The sequence below is a fragment of the Mobula hypostoma genome, chromosome 7 (assembly GCF_963921235.1).
Source record: "Mobula hypostoma chromosome 7, sMobHyp1.1, whole genome shotgun sequence".
NCBI lineage: Eukaryota > Metazoa > Chordata > Chondrichthyes > Myliobatiformes > Myliobatidae > Mobula > Mobula hypostoma.
In genome coordinates, this window is record NC_086103.1 from 53,596,508 (window position 1) to 53,618,045 (window position 21,538).

Genomic DNA, 21,538 nt, shown 5'->3' on the forward strand with positions numbered 1-21,538 from the left:
ATGGTCGGTCTGCACAGCTGTAAAAAAATTAAAGGGTTATCATGCTAATGATTTTGAGAAACAGTTATTCCAAGGGTATGGATGCCTTACAGGAATGTCTGCTTAAATAATTGTCCTATGTTAATCATTCCTAACCATGTAACCTTTAGCGCTGTCATTAAACTTTTGTAAGTTATATTGGACTCCAGTTTGTAAACATTAAAATAGAGCTTGCTATTAACACACTTACCTTTGCAGAAATCGTGTTATCAGTGAACTGAAGGGGGAAGGTCAGGGAAGTTAGGAGGTTCCAATATCAGAGTGCACATCCTTCCCATTGTCGTGGCTTCTCTGTTGGCAGATTTCCTACTATGTAATCTTCTTTGTCTGTTTCCCCAATCCCAATTAATTTCAATTACAAGAATATTCATAGCATTGTCTGAGAAGTCTACTACTCTCTTCTGAGGTAGTTTCAATTGGCTGAAATGTTCCAGTTTTAAAATCCTAAAAGCAATTAACATATTCGGGAGGAGAAGATGGGGGTACGACAGCAGTGCGCGCGGCCACTTCAGTGGTGATGTCTGTTATCTGTCAAGTAGGGGACCTTGCACAATTCTGATTTGATGGAGACAGACGAGAGAGCATGGAGGAACATCTGGAATACTTCTGAAATGCCCGCTTCGCTGCCGCTGCTACTGTGTGGTAACCGGAATCTCTGGAGCAGAAGGCCCCAAAATCCTTGGTTTTGCTTGTTTCAGCGGCCGGGGCGAGGTCGAAGGCGCTCGGGAGGCTGTATTGGAGAGGCTGGTCGGAAGCTCGAAGTTTTCGGACGGATAGACTCAGTGTCGGCTGTGGTCAGCTGCTTCCAAGGCATCGGCAAGTTGACGGTGCCTGGAGGTTTATGGCAGGGAGTTTATCCCTTTTGCCGCCTGCTATCAGGGACTCGGAAGTCGATCGACTCGGGGACTTTTGAGACTATTTACCGTGCCCATGGTTTGTTCTTCATCAAATTATGGTATTGCTTTGCACTGCTGTAACTATGTGTTATAATTATGTGGTTCTGTCAGTATTAGTCTTTGGTTTGTCCTGTTTTCTGTGATATCACTCCGGAGAAACATTTTATCATTTCTTAATGCATGTATGCATTTCTAAATGACAATAAAAAGAGGACTGAGTGTTCTCATATTTTAATTAACTCCCCATTTCAAGATTTCAATGGTTTGACTCCTTCCTCCATTTTTCTATGACTATACCCCCATCCGTTCCAATTCTCTTCTTCTGTGCTAATGGTGGCTCACACTTATCAGGAAGGTGCATTACCACCACCTACTGTTAAGGAGTATGACAGGATCCATGATGGCCTCACAAACCTGTTTTAATTTAAAAGTTCACTCGAGCCCCACAGGACTTAACCATCCCTGCTCCAGGTGCCAGAATATCCTGCAAGCTAGGCACTCCAGATCTACCCAATAATTGCCTAAACAGCTTCCTACATTCTTTTGATTACCTGTGGCACATCATGATCACATGTTCCACTGTCTCTGGCACCTTACTAAAGTCACACCACCCATTCCCATGTTTACCAACAAGTGCCAAGGTGGAGTGCAAACCCATATGTCCAAACCTCAGTCTTGCCATACACACATCTTCCTTCCTATTCCTCCCCAAAAGACGCTTCCCCTAAAATAACGGAACCAATTTTTAATTCTAGGAAGAGGTACAGTCGACGTTTCGGGCCGAGACCCTTCGTCAGGACGAAGGGTCTCGGCCCGAAACGTCAACGGTACCTCTTCTTAGAGATGCTGCCTGGCCTGCTGCATTCACCAGCAACTTTGATGTGTGTTGCTTGAATTTCCAGCATCTGCAGAATTCCTCGTGTTTACCATTTTTTAATTCTCAGTTTATAAAACTCCTTTAGTATGGCCAGTCACCCGAAGCAAATTCCAATTCTGTTCTCCTGAGCAATCCTGAATTTAATTGGTTCATCATTGACGGTTACGTTTCGGCTGCCAAGTGATTAAACACTTAAGACCTCGCCCTAATCCTCAGCACCTCTCCTTAAAATAGTCCTTAAAATTTTGACAAAGATTTTGGTCATTTCCTCTGATATCTGCATGTGCTATATTAAAAGAGCTTGATTAGTGGGAGTGGGAGTGGGAGTCATTGTTACCTTTGCTCCAAGTTCTACAGCTTGGAACTAATTTTCTTGAGCATAAAAATATTTTCCAGATCTCCCATCAGCAGTTCCACAATCTTCTCCCCATCCCATAACATCCACATAAACGGTTCTTGAAGTTTTAACATTCTCTGGCCATATGCATCAGAATCAGGTTTAATATCTCTGGAATATGTTATAAAATTTACAGCAGTGGTACAATTAAGTACATGATAAATACATATAGAGAAAAAAGACTTAATTACAGTAAGTATGTGTATTAAAGAGTTAAGGTAAAATAAGCAGTGCAAAAAGAACAGAAGAAAAAGTAGTAAGGTAATGTTCATGGGTTCAATGTCCATTTAGAAATTGGATGAGAAAGGGGAAAAGCCATTCCTGAATTGCTGAGTGTGCACCTTCAGGCTTCTGTACCACCTTCTCGACGGTAACAATGAGAAAAGGACGTGTCCTGTGTGGAGGGATCCTTATTGATTGCCCTCCTAAGTCACCGCTCTTTGACGATGTAGTGGATCCTAAGGAGGTTAGGACCCATAATGGAGCTGACTAATTTTTCAAGTCTCTGCAACTTACTGCTATCTTGCGCAGTAGCCCCCCCCACCCCACATACAGACGGTGATGTGGCTAGTCAGAATGCTCTCCACAGTACATTTGTAGAAGTTTGAGTGTTTTAATTGACAAATCAAATTTCCTCAAACTCCTAATGAAATATAGCGGCTATCTTGCATTCTTTATATAGCTCCATCTATATGTTGCATCCAACTTAGGTCCTCAGAGATATTGACACCCAGGAACTTGAAATTTCTCACTCTCTTCACTTCTGAGCCCTCTATGAGGATTGGGTTGCGTTCCTTGTCTTACCTTTTCTGAAGTCAACTATCGGCTCCTTGGTCTTGCTGAGGCTGAGCGCAAGGTTGTTGCTGTAACACCACTCAACTAACTAGTATGTCTCGCTCCTGTAACCCGTTTCATCACCATCTGAAATCCTTCCACCAATGGTTGGATCATCAGCAAATTTATAGATGCTGTTTGAGCTATGCCTAACCACAATCATGAGTGTAGAGATAGAAGAGCAGTGGGTTAAGCACACATCCCTGTGGTGCACCAGTGTTGATTGAAATGTTATTTCCAAACTGCACAGATTCTGGTCTTCCGGTCAGGAAGTTGATGATCCAGTTGTAGAGGAAGGTACAGAGACCTAGGTTCTGTAGCTCTTCAAATGGGACTGCGGGAATGATTATTTTAAATGCTAAGGTATAGTCAATTAACTGCATCTGATGTATCATTCACTTAACTTTTGTTTGATTCATTGCCCCTGCTCTATCCTTGATTTTGTAGCTTACAATGGCTGAACTAAATACATATCTTATATGTGTGTGAATACTTCTAAGCAAATTCATCCTATGGATCAATTATTCCTTGGTCACCAGAACAATAACAAAACTGCACAGAGAAAGCAGAATTCAGATGTCTTTTGTGGTGGGAGTACAATTTCACACTTTGTACACCTTTTGTAACATTACACAAGACTAATTTATCTTCTATCTTTTAAAATTAAATGGAATTGTGATCATTCATATCAAAAATATATACAATTTATTGACAAGATGATTACAATTATGAGATATTTTCTTGAACAAAAAGAAATACTTATTCACAATTAAATCCCTCATTGGTTTTAATGAAAAAAAAATTATTAGTTATTCATCTGAGGAGAATAGCACAGGATAATGTGGAATAACTACAAAATGAAAATGGATATTGACAACAAAACTAAGTGCTATCTTTGTATAAATTTGAGGAGAAGCTCATTCGGAACTAGCCACTAATTTTCAGATGTTCAATACCCATTAGTAAAGGGTGAGGTGTGAGCTGGGTAGAGGTGGCATAGATACTCAAAACTATTTTCTTAAAATATTTTCAGATTATTGCTACTTGCTTCACTCTGTAGTTAGATTTAATGGGAGACATAGCTTATGTATCAGAGGGCAGAAATTTCAATCCTTCAAAATCATTTGTTTATCTGTTCACACAATTCTCTTGACTCTCGCTAATCTTTACTCTCATTAAAACTGCTTTTCCAGAAAAGTTAGAAAAACATTGTTTCATTGTGTAGTCAGTAAACAAAAAACTACAGAAGCAGATGCTGGAAATGTGAAAGAAAATGCTGGAAAAACTCATGCTGGAATTCCAAGTTTAGATCACAGAAAACATGCTGTTAACTTTTGTTGTTTCTCCCTGCGTTTACTAGCATATTAATATACACTAAATATAGAGAAGAAATTAAATTATAAGTATACATAACAACCTACGAACAGAACTGACCAAGTTATTGTACAATTTTCATTAAAAACCAAAGAATAAATATGGAAAGGAATAAAAAGTTTATCAGTACCTGAAATTCAAAAAAAATTGGTTAAAATATCAGTTAACATCAACTCATCTTCCTTTTTCACAATAATTTCTAGCAGATTTTGCTTACATGTCAGATCACCAGCCCTCTTTTTTTTATTCCCTTAATACATCCTCGACCACCTCCTACCCACACTCCAATTGACCCCCATTCTTATTTTCTTCTATGTCATTCCTTTGGTCACCTTCCATTGTAGCTCCTTCCTTTGTGTGGAGGCAATTTTTCTTTAATAGTGCTCCTGTGTCATGCCTCATGATATTCTGCAACTTTCAACAGATGCATTTTAAGCAGAATTTGCTGCCATTGTTACATCATTGAATTCTTACCCTGGACCATTGGATCTGACAAATCCTTTCAGGTCCAGCTGCAATGCTTGTCTTGGGAGAACCCCAGACAAAAATTTGCTTGGTTTATTCAATAATTTTCTAAATATAATCTACTCAAAAATTTCATTCAAATGATTATGGAAAAATTGTTTACAGTAAATAATAGTGTATAAAAAGATACTTATTAGTAGAAAACATCGAACAATTATAAATGCCTTGAAAATCAGCTGCTATTCCACTGTATGTTTGTGTTAATTGTATCCTTGTGACATATATTAATTTGTGTTAATTGTAATTAGATAGTGTTAATTGTATTTAGGTGATTTGTATCAATTGGTGTCCAGCTTACATATATGTATTTGGAAGAAGCTTCAAAAAGAAAATTGGTTACTGAAAGTGTGTGCAATATGGACTGTATGTCTTAAGTGTTCCAAGTAAATAGAAATGTTGTATTCTACTTTTTTTTATTACTTCTGCACTCTATCTTCCTTGTATATCTTCCACTCAATCACAGAGATGTAATGGTATTGGGTTTGCTGTCCTTGAGTTTCTGAGCTCAAATAAGAATCCTAAGCCCTATCAGATACAGATGGCTATGCATACTTGCACTAGAGGGAGGTAAAACTATAGCCAACTACTCTTCAAAAGCTCGATCACTTCCCTGTTTATCATCCACAGTGAGTTTAGCAGCTAATTCCTGTCATTTGAGCAGCAACCCCCCCCCAACCAATGAAGACATACTTCCAGTTATCAAAGTAGTTTAAACACTGTTCATTCATTTTTAGTGATACATTTATATTTAAATAGAAATCCTGAGTTTTGAGAATTTTATCTTATAAAGGATTACCAAATTACAAATGATTTCAGAAACAAAGGATTTCCAAAATGGAGGTACAACCCCTATAAACTAAAAGTCATACTAACATGTTGCAGATGAACGAGTTGTCTATTGCAGAAATTGAAAGCAGAGGAATAGATTCTAGTCATTTTCTGTCATTCCTAACAAACCTACCTGTTCTCTTACAGTTTCACTGCTTGCTGACTTCACACAATGTGACATTTTTCAGTTACATTTGTCAGCCCAGGTGAATGCATTGTTTAATTAAACAGAAGTGGACCCCCTTGTTTTCTCTTGATTAAATAATGGGCCAATGAGGACCCTTTTGCTCACTTGCTTACAAGTGGATGAGCAAGGAATATTGGTTGGCACTTTAACTTGCTCAAAAATAAGTCACTGACCCTGGAAGAGTTTGCTGTTGTGTTAGAAAGCTGAGCTTAGTAAAATGTTCCCCTGGGCCCTGGACAGTTAATATCCATCACACAGACACTCACTGACTTGTATTTCATTTTCACAACTCAAGTTCGGAGCCAGTTACTTTCACATTCACTCACTGTAACTCCACAACTCACACCTTTACATTCGCACTGAAATCTCACTCCTTCAATAGCTTTTGTTTCACTGTCCACATAACTCCACCTATTGTCACCAGTTTTCATTCTCATTTGATCTCCTGCTCAATCACGTGTTTTTTTTAAGATTTCCAAACTGTTACTGACAAAGTTCTGCAGATGAAATTATTAGCATGTTTAGATGTGAGTGGTGTGTGTGTGTGTGTGTGTGAGAGAGAGAGAGAGAGAGAGAATGAAAATGAATGAATATCTGTTAGTTTCTACGACTGATTAATTCTGAGTCTCTAGTTTTTCAGCTTATACATAGTCCCAACTGAAAATTGGGAATAGGCAACTGAAATATATGAAAAACAATTAGAAGTTAAATAATTACCTGGACACAAGATGGTGCAGGCAGTTTTCTGGGTGTTCTCTCCATCACAGAATGATCCACCATTCTGAGGGCTAGGGTTGGTACAAGTGCGTGTTCTTTGCTGCCATCCTCTACCACAGGTAGTGCTACAGGGCCACCACTCTGTCCATGTGGACCAGCCACCATTTACTGTTCAAAAGGGGCAACCAATAAATACACCAAATACCTCTACAAATCAAAAGCATCATGATAAATAATAGTGTTCTATTATTTGAATATAAGCAATTGATAGGATTACATAGATATGAAAAAGTAAAGGTTATTCTGAGAATTTTGAACCCCAAATCCATTTTGATGATTAAAGCAGTTTAACAAGTAAACAAAGAGATATTGTTTATTTCTATGCCTCAGTTTATTGTGTTGAAGGATATAACACTGCTGATATAAAATATCATTAAACAATGCTTAGCTATATTAACCCAATACATCTGAGAAAAAAATAAAAGTTCAATTGACTGACAAATCACATCAGGTCCAACCTAAATGTGTTGATCTTTCAGAACTTCTCAGTTGCTTAACTATTTATTATCTTATGTCAAAATGGAAAGGAAAGACAAAGGCCTGAAAATGAAAAATTTAAATGGGGTTGATTTGCATCTCTGATGTCTTCAGGACTTCTAAAAATCCTTTTATTTCACTGAATAGCTTATAAACATAATCACTGTTAATTTATAAACAGTCTCAATACATTGTAGAAATACAAAAATATTGAAGATTAATGCATGTTAGCAAAATATATTAAAGAGAACAGCTTAACAAAGTTCAGTGAACAAACTTTGTAAGATGTACTATAACAGATCAGATTTTGCAGTCTTCAGTGGACAAACTGTCCTTCCTTTCCACCTACCTTTCTTGATTCCTTTGTCGAGAATTTCCTGCAAAAATTCGCCCCGCCCTCAGCTGCAAGGCGGGATGTTGCCCATGTAAATCTCATTGAGAGGAAGGATGAGCAACTGAATGTTGGCTCCAAGTTTCAGGGAGCCATTTAAGAGGGGAAGAGAACAGAAATGTAGTTCTAATTAGGGATAATTTAATCAGGACATTAGACACAATTCTCTGTCTCAAAGATCAGTGTCCAAAGGCTGTGTTGTCTGCCTGGTGCCTGCGTTCTGAACCTCTTATCTGATCTGCAAGGAATATGGAGAGAGGGGGAAAGATCCAGTTGTTATGGTCCATGTGGGTACCAACAATGTATGAAGAATGAGGAACGAAGTTTTGCCGAGGGAATTTGAACAGCTAGGGACTAAATTAAAATGCAGATCTAAGTAGGTAATAATCTTTGGATTGATATCCAAGATGTGCAAATGCCGCAGTACCAGTAAGATCACAGAATCAAATGACTGAGCTCAAAGATTGGTGTGGGAGAAGTGGGCTGGAATTAGTGGGATATTGGCACCAGTACTGGGGAAGGAGGGAACTGTTCCGACGGGACAGGCTCAACAAAACCATGCTGGGATCAGGGTCCTGAGGAGTCACTGGACTGGGGTGAGGGGAATGGGTTGGAAAAGGATGGATAAAGTAGAAGAGGAGAGTGCAGAAGAGGTTATCGAAGTCTCCAGAATAAAGAGAAGACAAAAAGTTCAAAGAGGAATAAGAATTTACTATCAGGAAACATGGAGATAAAATTGAAAAGAAAGGCAGTGAATACAAGACTGAAGGTGTTACATCTGAATGCACGCAGTATATGAAATAAGGTAGATGATCTTGTAGCGTAGTTAGAAATTGGCAGGTACAATGTTGTGGGCATCACAGAGTTGGGGATGGAAGAAGATCACAGCTGGGAGCTTAACATACAAGGATACATATTATATTGAAAGGACAGGGAGCTGAGCAGAGGTGGTGGGGTGGTTTTGTTGGTGAAAAGCCATAGAAAGAAGTGACAAAGGATTGGAAGAGGTAGAATCTTTTTTAGTAGAGTTAAGAAACTGCAAAGGTAAGAAGACCTAATGGGAGTTATATACATGCCTCCAAACAGTAGGCAAGATGTGGGGTACAAACTCAATAGGAGATAGAAAAGGCATGTAAAAGTGGCAAAATTGCAAAGATCATGGGGTATTTCAATATGAAGATAGACTGGGAATATCAGGTTGGTGCTGGATCCCAGGAGAAGGAACCTGTAGAATGCCTATGAGATGGCTATTGAGAGCTGTTTGTGGTGAAGGCCACGAGAGAGAAGGCAATTCTGGATTGGATGTAATAAGATCTTAAGGTAAAGGAACCTTGGAAGGCAGTGCTCATGATATGATAGAACTCACCATACAGGTTGAGAGGGAGAAGCTAAAATTAGATGTATCGGTATTACAGTTGAGTAAAGGTAACTACAGAAGCATAAGACAGGAGTTAACCAACGGGGACACTAGCAGGGATGATGCTAGTGCAACAATAGCTGGAATTTCTGAGAGTAATTTGGAAGATGCAGGATTAGTTCATCGCAAAGAAAATGAAGCATTCTAAAGGAAGGATGACGCAACTGTGACAAGAGGCCAAGTCAAAGACAGCATAAAAGCAAGAGCAAGGATATACAGTACAGCAAAAAGTACTTGAAAGCTTGAGAATCGAGAAGCTTTTAGAAACCAACAGACGGCAATTAATTAAGCAATAAGGAGAGAAAAGATGAAATATGAATATAATCTAGTCAATAATATAAATGATATCAATTTTTTTCAGACAGATAAACAATAAAAGAGAGGCAACAAGCGATATTGGACTGCTAAAAAATGATATTGGAGATCAAAGAAATAGTGGACAAACTCAATAAGTTTATTGCATCAGTCTTCATTGCAGAAGACACCAGCAGCATGCCAGAAATTCAAGAGTGTCAGGGGCATAAGTGAGCGAAGCTGCTATTTCTAAAAATAAAGTGTTTAGGAAGCTGAAAGGTCTGAAGTTGGATAAGTCACCTGCTCCAGATGGACTCCATTCCAGTGTTCAGAAAGAGGTTGCTGAAGAAATTATGAAGGCATTTACAGTAATCCTTCAAGAATAAGTAGATTCTGGAATTATTCCAGAGGGCAGAAAAATTACAAACATCACTTCACTCTTTAGAACGGAGGGAGGCAAAAGACAGGAAATTATCAGCCAGTTAGCCTGAATTCACTGACTTGCAAGATGTTAGAGTTCATTATTAAGGATTAAGTTTCAGGGTATGTGGAGACAATGATAAAATAGGCAGAATTCAGCATGATCTTCTTAAGGGGAAATCTTGCCTGACAAATATTGGAATTCTCTGAGGAAATAACAGTCGGGATAGACATAAGAGAGTCAGTGTAGATTTTTAGAAGACCTTTGACAAGGTGCCCTTTATGAGGCTGCTAAACGAGATAAGAGCCCATGGTATTACAGAAAAGATGCTAGCATGGACAGGAGATTGGCTGACTGGCAGAAGGCAAAGATAGGGAATAAAGAGGCCTTTTCTGATTATCTGTCCATGCCTAGAGGTATTCTGCAGGGGCCTGTGTTGGGCCCACTTCTTTCTTCGGTGTATGTTAATGATCTGGATGATGCAATTGATAGTATTATGGTCACGTTTGCAGATGAAACAGAGGGACAGGTAGTGTTGAGGATGTAGGGAGGTTGCAGAATGACTTAGATAGATTAGGAAAACAGGCAAAGAAGTGGCAAATGGAATACAATATTGGGAAGTGTATGGTCATGCACTTTTGTAGACAGAATAAAGATATAGACTATTTTCTAAATGGGGAGCAAATTCAGAGATCAGAGGTGCAAAAGGACTCGGGATTCCTTGTGCTCCCTGAAGCTTAACTGGCAGATTGAGTTATTTGTAAGGGAAGTAAATGCAATGTTTGCATTCCTTTCAAGAGGAGTAAAATATAAAAGCAAGAATATAGTGCTGAGGCTTTATAAGGCACTAGTCAATCAATATCTGTAGTATTGTGAGCAGTTTTGAACCCCATATTTAAGAAAGCATATGCTACCATTGGAGAGATGGTTTAAAAGAATGATTCCAAAAATGAAAGGGATTGTGTATGAAGGTGGGGTTGGGCCTGTACTTGCTGGAATTTAAAAGAATGAGAGGGGATCTAATTAAAACCTATCAAATCTTGAAAGGCCTAGGTTAGACATGGTGAAGATATTTCCTATAGAGGGAGGTGGCTAGGACCAGAGAGCACAGCCTCAGAATAGAACATCCATTTAAAGCAGTGATGAGGAATTTCTTTAGTCAGAGGGTAGTGAATCTGTGGAATTCTTTGCCCACAGATGGCTGTGGAGGCCATATCATTCAGTGTATTTAAAATGGAGAATGATAGGTTCTTGATTAGTAAGAGCATCAAAGGTTATGGGGAGAAGTGAGGGGAAAGGTGTTGACAGGGAAAACAAATCAGCCAGAATGGCCGATTCTGCTCCTATAGCTTTCAGATTAAGCCCCATTCGATGCTGCTGAAAGATAAGCTTAGGTAGACAGCATAGCGTTGGTCAAGGCATTGCTGGCTGAAAAAGCAGTCAAAAGGACTGTTTGTGAATCTTAGAGTTAAAAAAAACAGTCCAAACTATTAAACACTGATTAAAATAACATTGAAATGAAGCAATAAAATTTATAAAACTCATAGAGTAGTTTAAAACTTTCAAATGAATTCAGACTACTAAAGCAAATTAAATTAAATTATATATTTATTGCTTATTTATTTATTATTATTAACATCTCTTTCTTTGGGAGCAGTCTTTCATTGATTCTATTGTGTTTCTTGCATATACTGGAAAATGAACCTCACGGCTGTATATGGTGACATACTGTATATGTACATTGACAATCAGCCAGCTTCCACAATGACACATGAAGGAGGACATGAGTAAACCACTTAGTATCAAAGAGGTGTAGACGGCCTGCGAGAAATGAGGCCACTGGGCCTGTTGGAATTCCAGCAGAAATCCTCAATGAAGTTTTCACATAAGTTTTAAATCATATTCATGACATGCTTGTCAAGATCTGGGACCAGGAGAAGATTCCAGCTGATCTCAGGGACGCCCTGATTGTCACACTTTTCAAAAAAGATGACAAAGCTGACTGTGGAAACTATAGGAGTTTCTCCCTCCTCTGTATAACAGGAAGGTTCTCACCTGAATTTTATGTGACCAGCTTTCGCCTCTGCCAGAAGATCTCCTGCCTGAGTCTCAGTGTGGCTTTCGTTCAGCCAGAGGGTCATGTGACATGATTTCTACAGCACACCAATTGCAGGAGAAAGCCCAGGAAAAAAAATCTCCCACTTTAAATGGTCTTCATAGACCTTACCAAAGCATTTGGCTCTGTAAATTGTTCTGTCCTTTGGCAGGTACTATCCAAAATTGGGTGCCTGAAGAAACACCTCAAGATCCTGCAGCTCTTACACAATAGTATGAGTGCAACAGTCATCAGCAACAGTGACTCGGAAATAATACGTTTTTAAGGTTGAGACTGGGGTCAATCCGGGGTGTATCGTTGCCCCAACTCTGTTTGCCATTTTAATTGCAACCATTCTTCACCTCAGAGGCCAAGAACCACCCACAAGTAGTCCAGATGGGCGGGGGGGCACTCTTTAACCTTAACAGGTTCAAGGCAAAGAGCAAAGTGTCAACTCCTTCCATCATGGAGCTCCAATATGCAGATGACAATGTCATCGTTGGTCACTCTGAGGACCTGCAATGCATCATGGATGCTTTTGCCAGAGCATACAAGTTCCTGGATCTTGATCTAAACATCAAGAAAACCTAACCTGCTCAAGCTCCTAAACCTCTAACCATCCAAGTTGATAGCATCCCTCTGGAGAATACTGATCATTTCCCATATCTTGGCAGCCTTCTTCAAGAGCCAACATTGACCTTCAAATATTTGCAGAATAGGCTGTGTGTGTGGGGCTTTTGCCAGGCTGAGAAAGAGGGTTTTTGAAGATCAGGATGTCAAGACCAACTCTAAGCTTTTTGTCTATAAAGCTATAGTCCTCCCCTCCTTGCTATATGGAGTGGAGTCATGGACAACATACAGCAGGTACATAAAATCCCTAGAAACCTACCATCAACGATGCCTCTGAAAGTTTCTGAGAGTTAGCTGGAAGAACAGGGGTACTAACTCCAGCATCCTGGAGCAAGCTAACATTACCTCCATAACCACAATTGTGTCTCAACACCAATTGTGATTAGTTGGCCATATCATCCATATGCCTGACTCCCGCCTCCCTAAGCAACTCCTGTTCAGCCAACTCAAGGATGCAAAGCGCACTCCTGGAGTGCAGAAAAAGCAGCTCAAGGACAATATCAAGACATCACCTGAGGAAGTGCCACATCAACCTGAATGAATGGGAGAAATTAGCACAGGATAGGAAAAGCTGGAGAAGGACTCTCTATGAGGGACTGCACAGCTCGAAGAATACCTCCACTGTACTGCTGAGACTAAGTGGCTTCAATGTAAGAAGAGACTGGAAAAGGCCCAACCAGCTACATCCACCACCACTTCAGTGACCTCCACTTGCCAACATGGCAATAGGGCTTGCGGATTACGGATCCGCCTCCTCAGTCATCTCACAACCTGCAAGCAACCAGATCAACCACCACGGGAAGAATCATTCTCAACTATGAGATGATGATGATGATGTACTTTGATAATAAAATTATTTAAACTTTGAAATCCAAAAATACCAATACACAATTTAATCCATCACATAAATGAATCAATTAGAACACCTGCTTTAGGTTCTACTGATCACAGACTGTTTAACTAAGATTCTTCAAATTAATTTGTGAATTGCTGTCGTTTCATGCTTAATCATTAGTCTTCATGAAGAATCCGGTGACAGACTGCAATGATGAGAACTTCGGTAAACAGCTGCCAGAAACTTTGAGATTCCCACATCCCGTAAACTTGTTTGGGAATCCCAGAATGGTTGACACTTATGCACATTAAATTCCACATTTCCATATCATATCTGGCCAATGTATTTCCTGATTTGATAAATTCTAGTATTGTATATTCTTAGTTCATAAAAAAGTCAAAACCATTTTACTTCTAGTGGGAAACACTATTGTTTGCCCTATACATAAAGAGCACTGTGTTGCTTTATTGTTGAGGCTTTGCTCAGTTTTATCACAACAAATCGCATAAATTGTTCATTTTTAGTGATCTGAAGACAATTCTAAAATGACACCACCTGCTGAAACGTCTGACACTGTTGTTCATTAATATCATATTGACTAATAAACAGAATTTGAAAAGTCACTTTCCAGGAGTGAATTAACAGCTTTTCAAACACTCAGGAAAAAAAACATGTTCCATTTGTAAGCAGTAAAATACACTACTCCCCAAAGTATGAAGCAATAAAAGAATGTGATGTGAATAAATACTGACACAAAAGGCTAAGGTATTTGTTTAGTGTTGAACAATATAAATGAGTCCATTTAAATCACACCACATACTACAATATCACTTCCCAGTCACTGAAGGGAATGAGCAACCAAAGGAATGATTAAACTATATCCTTTCAGTGCTTATCTTTTCTTTAGCTCAGACAGACCATGCAGCTTTCTGACTTTATTAACGTATCTATCAAGATATTATAACATGCTTGACTAACAAAATTATTGATGACAATAGTACTGGACAGCACACATAGGTCTGAGTCTGAAAATAGTGGAGATTAATGCCATTGCAAAAACACAAGCCCAGAAACTTAGGCTGGGATGATACTCGCAATGCAGAGATAAGGGAGGAGTGCATTGTCAGCAATATTCTGTTTGATATTACTTTAGATCAAGGATGTGTCCATTTTCCCAGAATGGTGTAAAGGAATATTTGATATTATTTTAAAGAGCAGAGTAATTACTCCCATTCTTCAGGTAATATTAATCACCGTATGTCATTGTAATAGATTATTGAATCACCATGACATTGATGTTTGCGGAATCCTTCACTGTTCAAAGTATCTTCTAGTTTTCTACATTCACAAAATGGCCACACTTCATATCTGATATAATTAGGTGTAAAGTATTCTGGGATGTTCTATAGTGATAAATAATGCTATATTATTGCAAATTCTTTCTCTCTTGATCAAGTTAATATCTAGACACTGGCTAGCCTGAAAACTATGGAAGGGAGATGACAGTTTTCGTACAAATTTGATGAACTCTGACTGATTAAAATTTTCATTACCGTTGATGTTTGTAAAATACCCTGCCATACCTAAATAGAATCCTTTTGTTATCCAGCATTTTTTCAGGTATTATTTGGATCCTTGATCAACTCACAAGTGCGATCAATTTTTAAAATAATTTTTATGTGTCTTTTTTTGCGTTATGATTGCAGTCATGTTTTTAGTAATTAGTTTTTTCTCTTGTAATCCCTGATTATTGAAAGTTATTAACAGGGTTGCTGCCAACAGCAAGTTTTACAGGTAAATGTAATATTTATAAAACTACTATCAGACATAGACAAAACTATTGCATTCTGCAAGATAATTTGGCAATATTTTATGGCCTTGTAATGCTTATAACCTATTGCAATACAGAAAGATTTTCTGATATTGCGTTTATAAGCCCTTCCAAATTGCAAAGAAACAAAAAAAATCATTTTCTTTCAAAGCCTAAAGCAATGTTAAATCTTTCAAATTACTTTATCTAGCTGCCTTAGTAACATTGAACTGATACACAATCTTCAGAAATAAAACATTTGTTTTTCACTTAAACTCTATTTTTGCTATTTTTATCAATTAATAAGTCATGATCGCTTATTAATTATTGTTTCTCGATTAGACTCAGGCAACCTTGCTCTGTGATCTTTGTCACTGCCTGTTATTCTTTTCTCATTTAAAATAAACTATTGCTGCCAGCTGATGGATCAAAATGACTTGGGAGCAAAGCTTTATTTAATATTTGGATTTTTCTTAGCTTCCTGGGCTGAGGGGCTACCTTTAAGGGCATTTTACTTACTTTCAAATTGAATGTGTAAAATACAGATTGATAGCTTTGTGCTTGGGAAACTGACCAATGAACATATGTAAGATTAAGGCATGGTTCAGCTGAATATTTAAAGTTATGATGATTCCATCTAAAGAAAGCTTCTCGTTGGAGCTGGTATTTCAGCTCCTTCTGAAATATTTGCGGCAAATATATGTTTTATGGAACGATGTTTTACTCTGCCTTAGGAGCTATCAGATTGATAAGGTAAAGTCGGCAGATGTATACATATTTGACAAAACCTCAGAAGAACTAAACCTCAGTGCGTTGTGATGGGTGCTTCAACAGTGTAGCACAGAAGTGCACAGGTGGAAGGCTGGAAGTAGAAGAGATGACAACATTTTTCACTGATATCGAGGGCCACTTTTAACCTTTTGGGAGTGTTGTACTGTTGACAGTGAAGCGGTTTCCACTAGTCTTCTAAAGAACACTGCTATCTACTGGGCCTGGTAGACTTCTACATCTTTCTCTTCCTGAGGCACCAATGGAGATACATCAACAAGCCTTGCAATTAATTTCAAGTAATAATCCTAGTGATAGATAGGTTCGCCATAAAGTTGGTAGTTATGACAGCTGTTCAAAGGAGTGGCTATTCAGACTTGCCAGTTTCGCTGCATTCCAAGATGCTTCCTTATGAGGAGGTTGCACATTCTCCCAGTGACCAACTGGATGTCTGCTATCGCTCCAATTTCCCCAACCTCTCAAAAATCGATGGTTAATTAGCTACTATAAAAAATGTAGGTATGTAGCCAAACATAATAGCGGGTATGACAGGCATATGAGAGAAAGGTGGAGGATGAACAGGTGAAAGATCTATTGAGAAATGGCATGGAACCAATGGATTAAATAGTCTTCTTATGTGCAGTATTAAGTAATACATATGTATGACATACATTGCTACTGAGCATACATACAGGAAAGAGGCCCATTATGGGAACCAATAATTTTATAGGTGAGTAGCAATGGCTGGAAAATGAATTTTACCATTCGCCGGCATTTCCATCCTGGTTCATTAGCACCCTGGAAAGCTACAGAGGCTGTGGATGAGGAATGTGACATCTTGTTTACAGATCTAGCCATATCTGAATTGAGTATGGTCTGTAAGAAACTATTGGAAAGCCAAGCTGAAACCTTAATGGAGATGGGGCATGTGGCAAACCTCTCGGAGTTCCACTATTAGGTTGGTCTTTTCCTCTTTCTGTTGGAGCCTGGCTTGGGGACAGATCCCAATGTTCAGTTTTGTATGTCTCATTGATCTGAGTTTGAAGAGGACTGAACCTGGACAAAATGGACTCTGAACAGCCATTCTTACAATCAGTGACTGTTTATGTTTTACTTGTGAGTGTGAATCACCAGGTGAAAAGCAAAGGGACCCATCGATGGCATAACACCATCTGACCTAGTCCACAGTCCTGTACAAGGCATTCACTCAGGGCAAATGAGATCCTCTGATTCTTCACAAACAAGAGAATATCTGCAGCTGCTGGAAATCAAAGCAACACACTCAGAATGCTGGAGGAAGTCAGCAGACCAGGCAGCATCTTTGGAAAAGAGTAGATCTACCCTGCAACACACATCAAAGTTGCTGGTGAACGCAGCAGGTCAGGCAGCAACTTTGATGTGTGTTGCTTGAATTTCCAGCATCTGCAGAATTCCTGTTGTTTGCGTTTTTAAAAGATCTACCCTGCAGCTTCTTTTCTCCAGTCCTGAAGAATCCTGCTGAAGAGTATTTGTCCGAAATGTCAACTCTACTTTTTTCCCATAGATGCTGCCTGGCCTGCTGAGTTCCTCCAGTATTTTGTGTGTGTTCCTCTGATTCTTGTTTTTATTGTTCTTTATTACTTTAAGTATTGATGGGGACCTTGGAAGATTGTCATGTCAAAGTCATAAAATTTCCATGTTATGTGTGCCAAGAATACTTAATTTCTGTCACCAGTTTTCCACAAGCTTCCAGTTTCTCATCTCCAGTTGAGGACGGTACATATGTGTCACTTAATCCCATGGCACTGGATGACATAATAGTGTAGCTAGTAGAGCCACAGCCTCCTAGCTACAGTTCTGACCTGGGCTGCTGTCTGTGTGGGCTTGGTATGTTCTCCTTGTGATTATGTGGAGAAGTTACAGGTGCCTCAGCTTCATCCTACATCCTAAAGATATTCACATTAGCAGATTTATCAGCACTTGCAAATTGTCCCTAGTGTGTAGGCGAGTGATAGAATGTGGATAGAGTTAATAGGAGTGTGCTGAGAATAAAAGGGGATTAATGTAGATTAATGATAGTCAGTTTGTACTCTATGGGTCAAAAAGCCTGTTTTATACTGTATGTCTGTCTGGCATCAATCCCTGCACCTGTGCCCTCAGAAATTTGTTTTGTCTGACCATTGCATTGTACTTTGCATTTTGTTGTAGAATGGGTAAGAATGAATGAATGAGGGAGAGCTATTGACTGGTGGATGCAGTGCACTCTGCGAGGCTGCATAGGAGCTGGGCTGTGCCAAAACTGAACAATGAGTGTGAACAGCACTGCAGCTCATAGCTCCAGGTTTGATCTGACCATGGGCACTGTTCGGCTTGTCTCTCCCTGACCGTGTGTGTTTCCTCTGAATGCTCTGACTTCTTGCCGTGTTCCAAAATTATAGATTGACTGGCTGTTGTACATTACCCCTTGGTGTAACTTAACAGCAAAAAAGGCAAAGCGAGTTGTGAGAGAGAAAAATAGTTGTATAGGAAATAGGGATACAAAATGAGGATGAATGGACTCTCAAAGAAGCCAGCATAGGCCCAACTGTGTGAATGGCTTTGGTGTAATAATCATAAGTCAGGATAAATGGGTAGAACTGGTGGGTCATCTATGGATGGTGTTGTGAGGGAATATGTAATAGTGAATTTTGGACAGGTAGTCTAAGAGTAGAAGTGCTTTAAACCACAGGATGTAATTAAACCAGCATTTGTGATCAATTTTCATAATCTGATTGTGTCCATAAACCACTTCCTTCATTGTATTCAGTCACAACTTTCAACAACTTGTTTTAATCATGTTTTCTTGGTGAGAGTGACAGATTTCTTTCCTTCATTAATGGGGAAAGCATGTCACCCTTGCATTCAATTTCACTCATAAATAATTACCCTGATGTCGCTGGGTGCTACCCTTGCTCAATATGCATCATTAAACATGAAATCTTCAAGTTCCAACTGTGCATTACTACATTCAGCTGAGACCATGTGGCAGGAGTGTATCACCCAACTTCTGTGTAGTTTGGAGACAGGCAGCCTAATCCTATTTGTTGTATACTTTCAATTTCTCTTGGCAAAGGAAGCCTTGGGTCTTAAAATCAGTTATATTAAAGAAATGTATCATGCCTTATCAACTGTTAAATAATATGAAAATTTTGAATTCCACATTCTATGCAGCTGACATCGTGCAACATGATTTATTTTTTAAATCCTTAGGTCAAATGCAAAAAAAAAACACTGAATGCAATAGGATTCTGCAGAATTTGAATACAGTTTCTGGGTTTGAACAGGAATAGTTTGCCTTTTTGTAAATAAAAGATTGACATGAATGGTAGCATTTTTGCAAGTAGGCTGTTACTTGCAGTCTCCCCCAGGACTGATACTCTGCAACATATATATTAATCATTATAATTATTGAAAGGGGAGGGGTGTGCACAATATCTTTAACCTCTCACTTCAGCAGTCTGAGGTACCCATCTGCTTTAAGCAGGCTTCAATTATACTGGTGCCTTAGAAGATAGTGGTAACCGGCCTCAGTGACTATTGTCCAGTGGCACTTACATCCACTGGGATGAAGTGTTTTGAAAGGTTGCTGATGGAAAGTATCAACTCCTTCCTGCGAAGCGACTAGGATCTGCTGCAATTTGCCTACCATCACAACAGGTCGAATCAGATGCCATTTCATTGGCTCTTCACTCAACTCTGGAACATCTGGACAGCGAAGATGCATACATTAGGATGCTCTTGATTGACGACAGCTCAGCATTCAATACTATTATCCCCTCAAAACTAATCTATAAATTTCAGGACCTGGGCCTCAATACCTCCTTGTGCAAACGGATGCTCAATTTCCTCACTTGTTCACCCCTGTTAGTTTGGCTTGGCAGCAATAATCCCCATCAGCTCAGGTGCACCACAATGCTGTGTGCTTAGCCCTCTGCTCTACTTGCTTTATACTTATGATTGTGAGACTAAGCACAGCTCCAAGTGCCATGTTTACCACTGTCATTGGTATCAAAGGTAGTGACATATCAGCATAGAGGAGGGAGGTTGAAAATCTGGCTGAGTGGTGCCACAACAATAATCTCTTACTCAAATCAGCAAGACCAAGGAGCTGATTATTGACTTCAGAAGGAGGAAACTGGAGGTCCATGAGCCAGGCCCCATCAGGGGATCAGAGGTGGAGTAGGTCAGCAACTTCCTCAGTGTTATCATTTCAGAGGACCTGTCCTGGGTCCAGCATGTAAGAGCAATTACGAAGAAAACACCGCAGTGCCTCTACTTTCTCAGATGTGTGTGAAGATTTGGCATGTCATCTGAAACTTTGATAAACCTCTATGGATCTGTAGTGGAGAGTATATTGACTAGTTGCATCATGGAACGGTATTGAAGCAACAATGCCCTAGAACGGAAAATCCTACAAAAATAGTGGATACAGCCAGTCCATCGTGGGTAAAGCTCTTCCCACCTTTGCGCACATCCAGAGTGCTGTCATGGGAAAGCAGCCTCAAGGATCCCCACCATCTAGGTCATGCTCTTTTCTTGCTGCTGCCATCAGGAAGAAGATACAGGAACCCAAGGGTGCACATTGGTTGATTCCCTACCCTGTTGGGTATTGTCTTTTATTGATTCCATTGAGTTTCTTGTATTTACTGTGATTGCCAGCAAGAGAGTGAATCTCAGGATTGTATATGGTGACAGACTGTATATGTAGTTTGATAATAAATTTACTTAAACTTTGAAGCAGACTGGAGATGATATAAAGTCCCACGCAAGTATCAAGAATTTAGATGAGTAAAATGGACAATGGAGTGACATAGAAACCATAGAAAAACTACAGCACAGAAACAGGCCTTTTGGCCCTTCTTGGCTGTGCCAAACAATTTTCTGCCTAGTCCCACTGACCTGCACACGGACCATATCCCTCCATACACCTCCCATCCATGTATCTGTCCAATTTATTCTTAAATGTTAAAATGGATAGGATTGGGGGAAATGCCTCAGATCCGGCAAACCCAGTTTGAAATAATATAATTTTATGTTAGGCACTAGTATGCATTTGCATACTGTACAAATGTCTGTGAATTGTATGCTATTCAGGAAGAGAGAGATCTAGATGTGACAGAAGGTTGATTGGAATACTGTGCAGATGCAACAGAAGCATTCCTGTGCAGGTCCAGTGAAGAGCTCTAAAAAGCAGCAAGTTTTTCAACAGGAGTTGTTGATTGGAGTACTGTGCAGATGCAACAGGAGCGTTCCCACACAGGTCCAGTGAAGAGTTTTTTAAAAATGCAGTCACTATAAAAGAAAGGTACCACCTAGTGGAGTGGCGATCGTGTGAACCATCTTCGTTGGAGTAGTCTTGAATCAGATTACTAAGACTTTGGTTCGACAGGGCTTTGGCGAGAACAGGTGGAGGCAAGGTAAGAAGGTAAGTACATTCGTTACTTCTTATATGTTTTTTTTCTTATTTAACTCCTGTCTACAGAGCCAGTGTTCTGTTCTGGGTGCAGGATGTGGGATTTCCAGGAGACTTCCAGCCTCCCCAGTGGCCACATCTGTACTAGGTGCATCGCATCGAGATGCAACTCCTTAAAGGACCATGTTAAGGAACTGGAGCTGCAGCTTGATGACCTTTGGCTTGTTAGGGAAAG

At 39.4% G+C, this 21,538-nt stretch overlaps 1 protein-coding gene across 6 annotated transcripts in view; it reads right to left on the reverse strand.

Annotated features, from left to right (window-relative positions):
• Positions 1-21,538, reverse strand: part of unc5a (unc-5 netrin receptor A) — a 613,315-nt gene that overhangs the window by 149,505 nt on the left and 442,272 nt on the right. For 5 of the 6 annotated variants that reach the window (XM_063053439.1, XM_063053436.1, XM_063053434.1 and 2 more), the window contains one exon: positions 6,675-6,842. The exons of the other annotated variant lie outside the window; for it this stretch is intronic. In XM_063053439.1, coding sequence (XP_062909509.1) covers positions 6,675-6,842 — 168 coding nt within the window. The remainder of the gene's footprint in view (positions 1-6,674; positions 6,843-21,538) is intronic. 6 annotated transcript variants of the gene reach the window in all.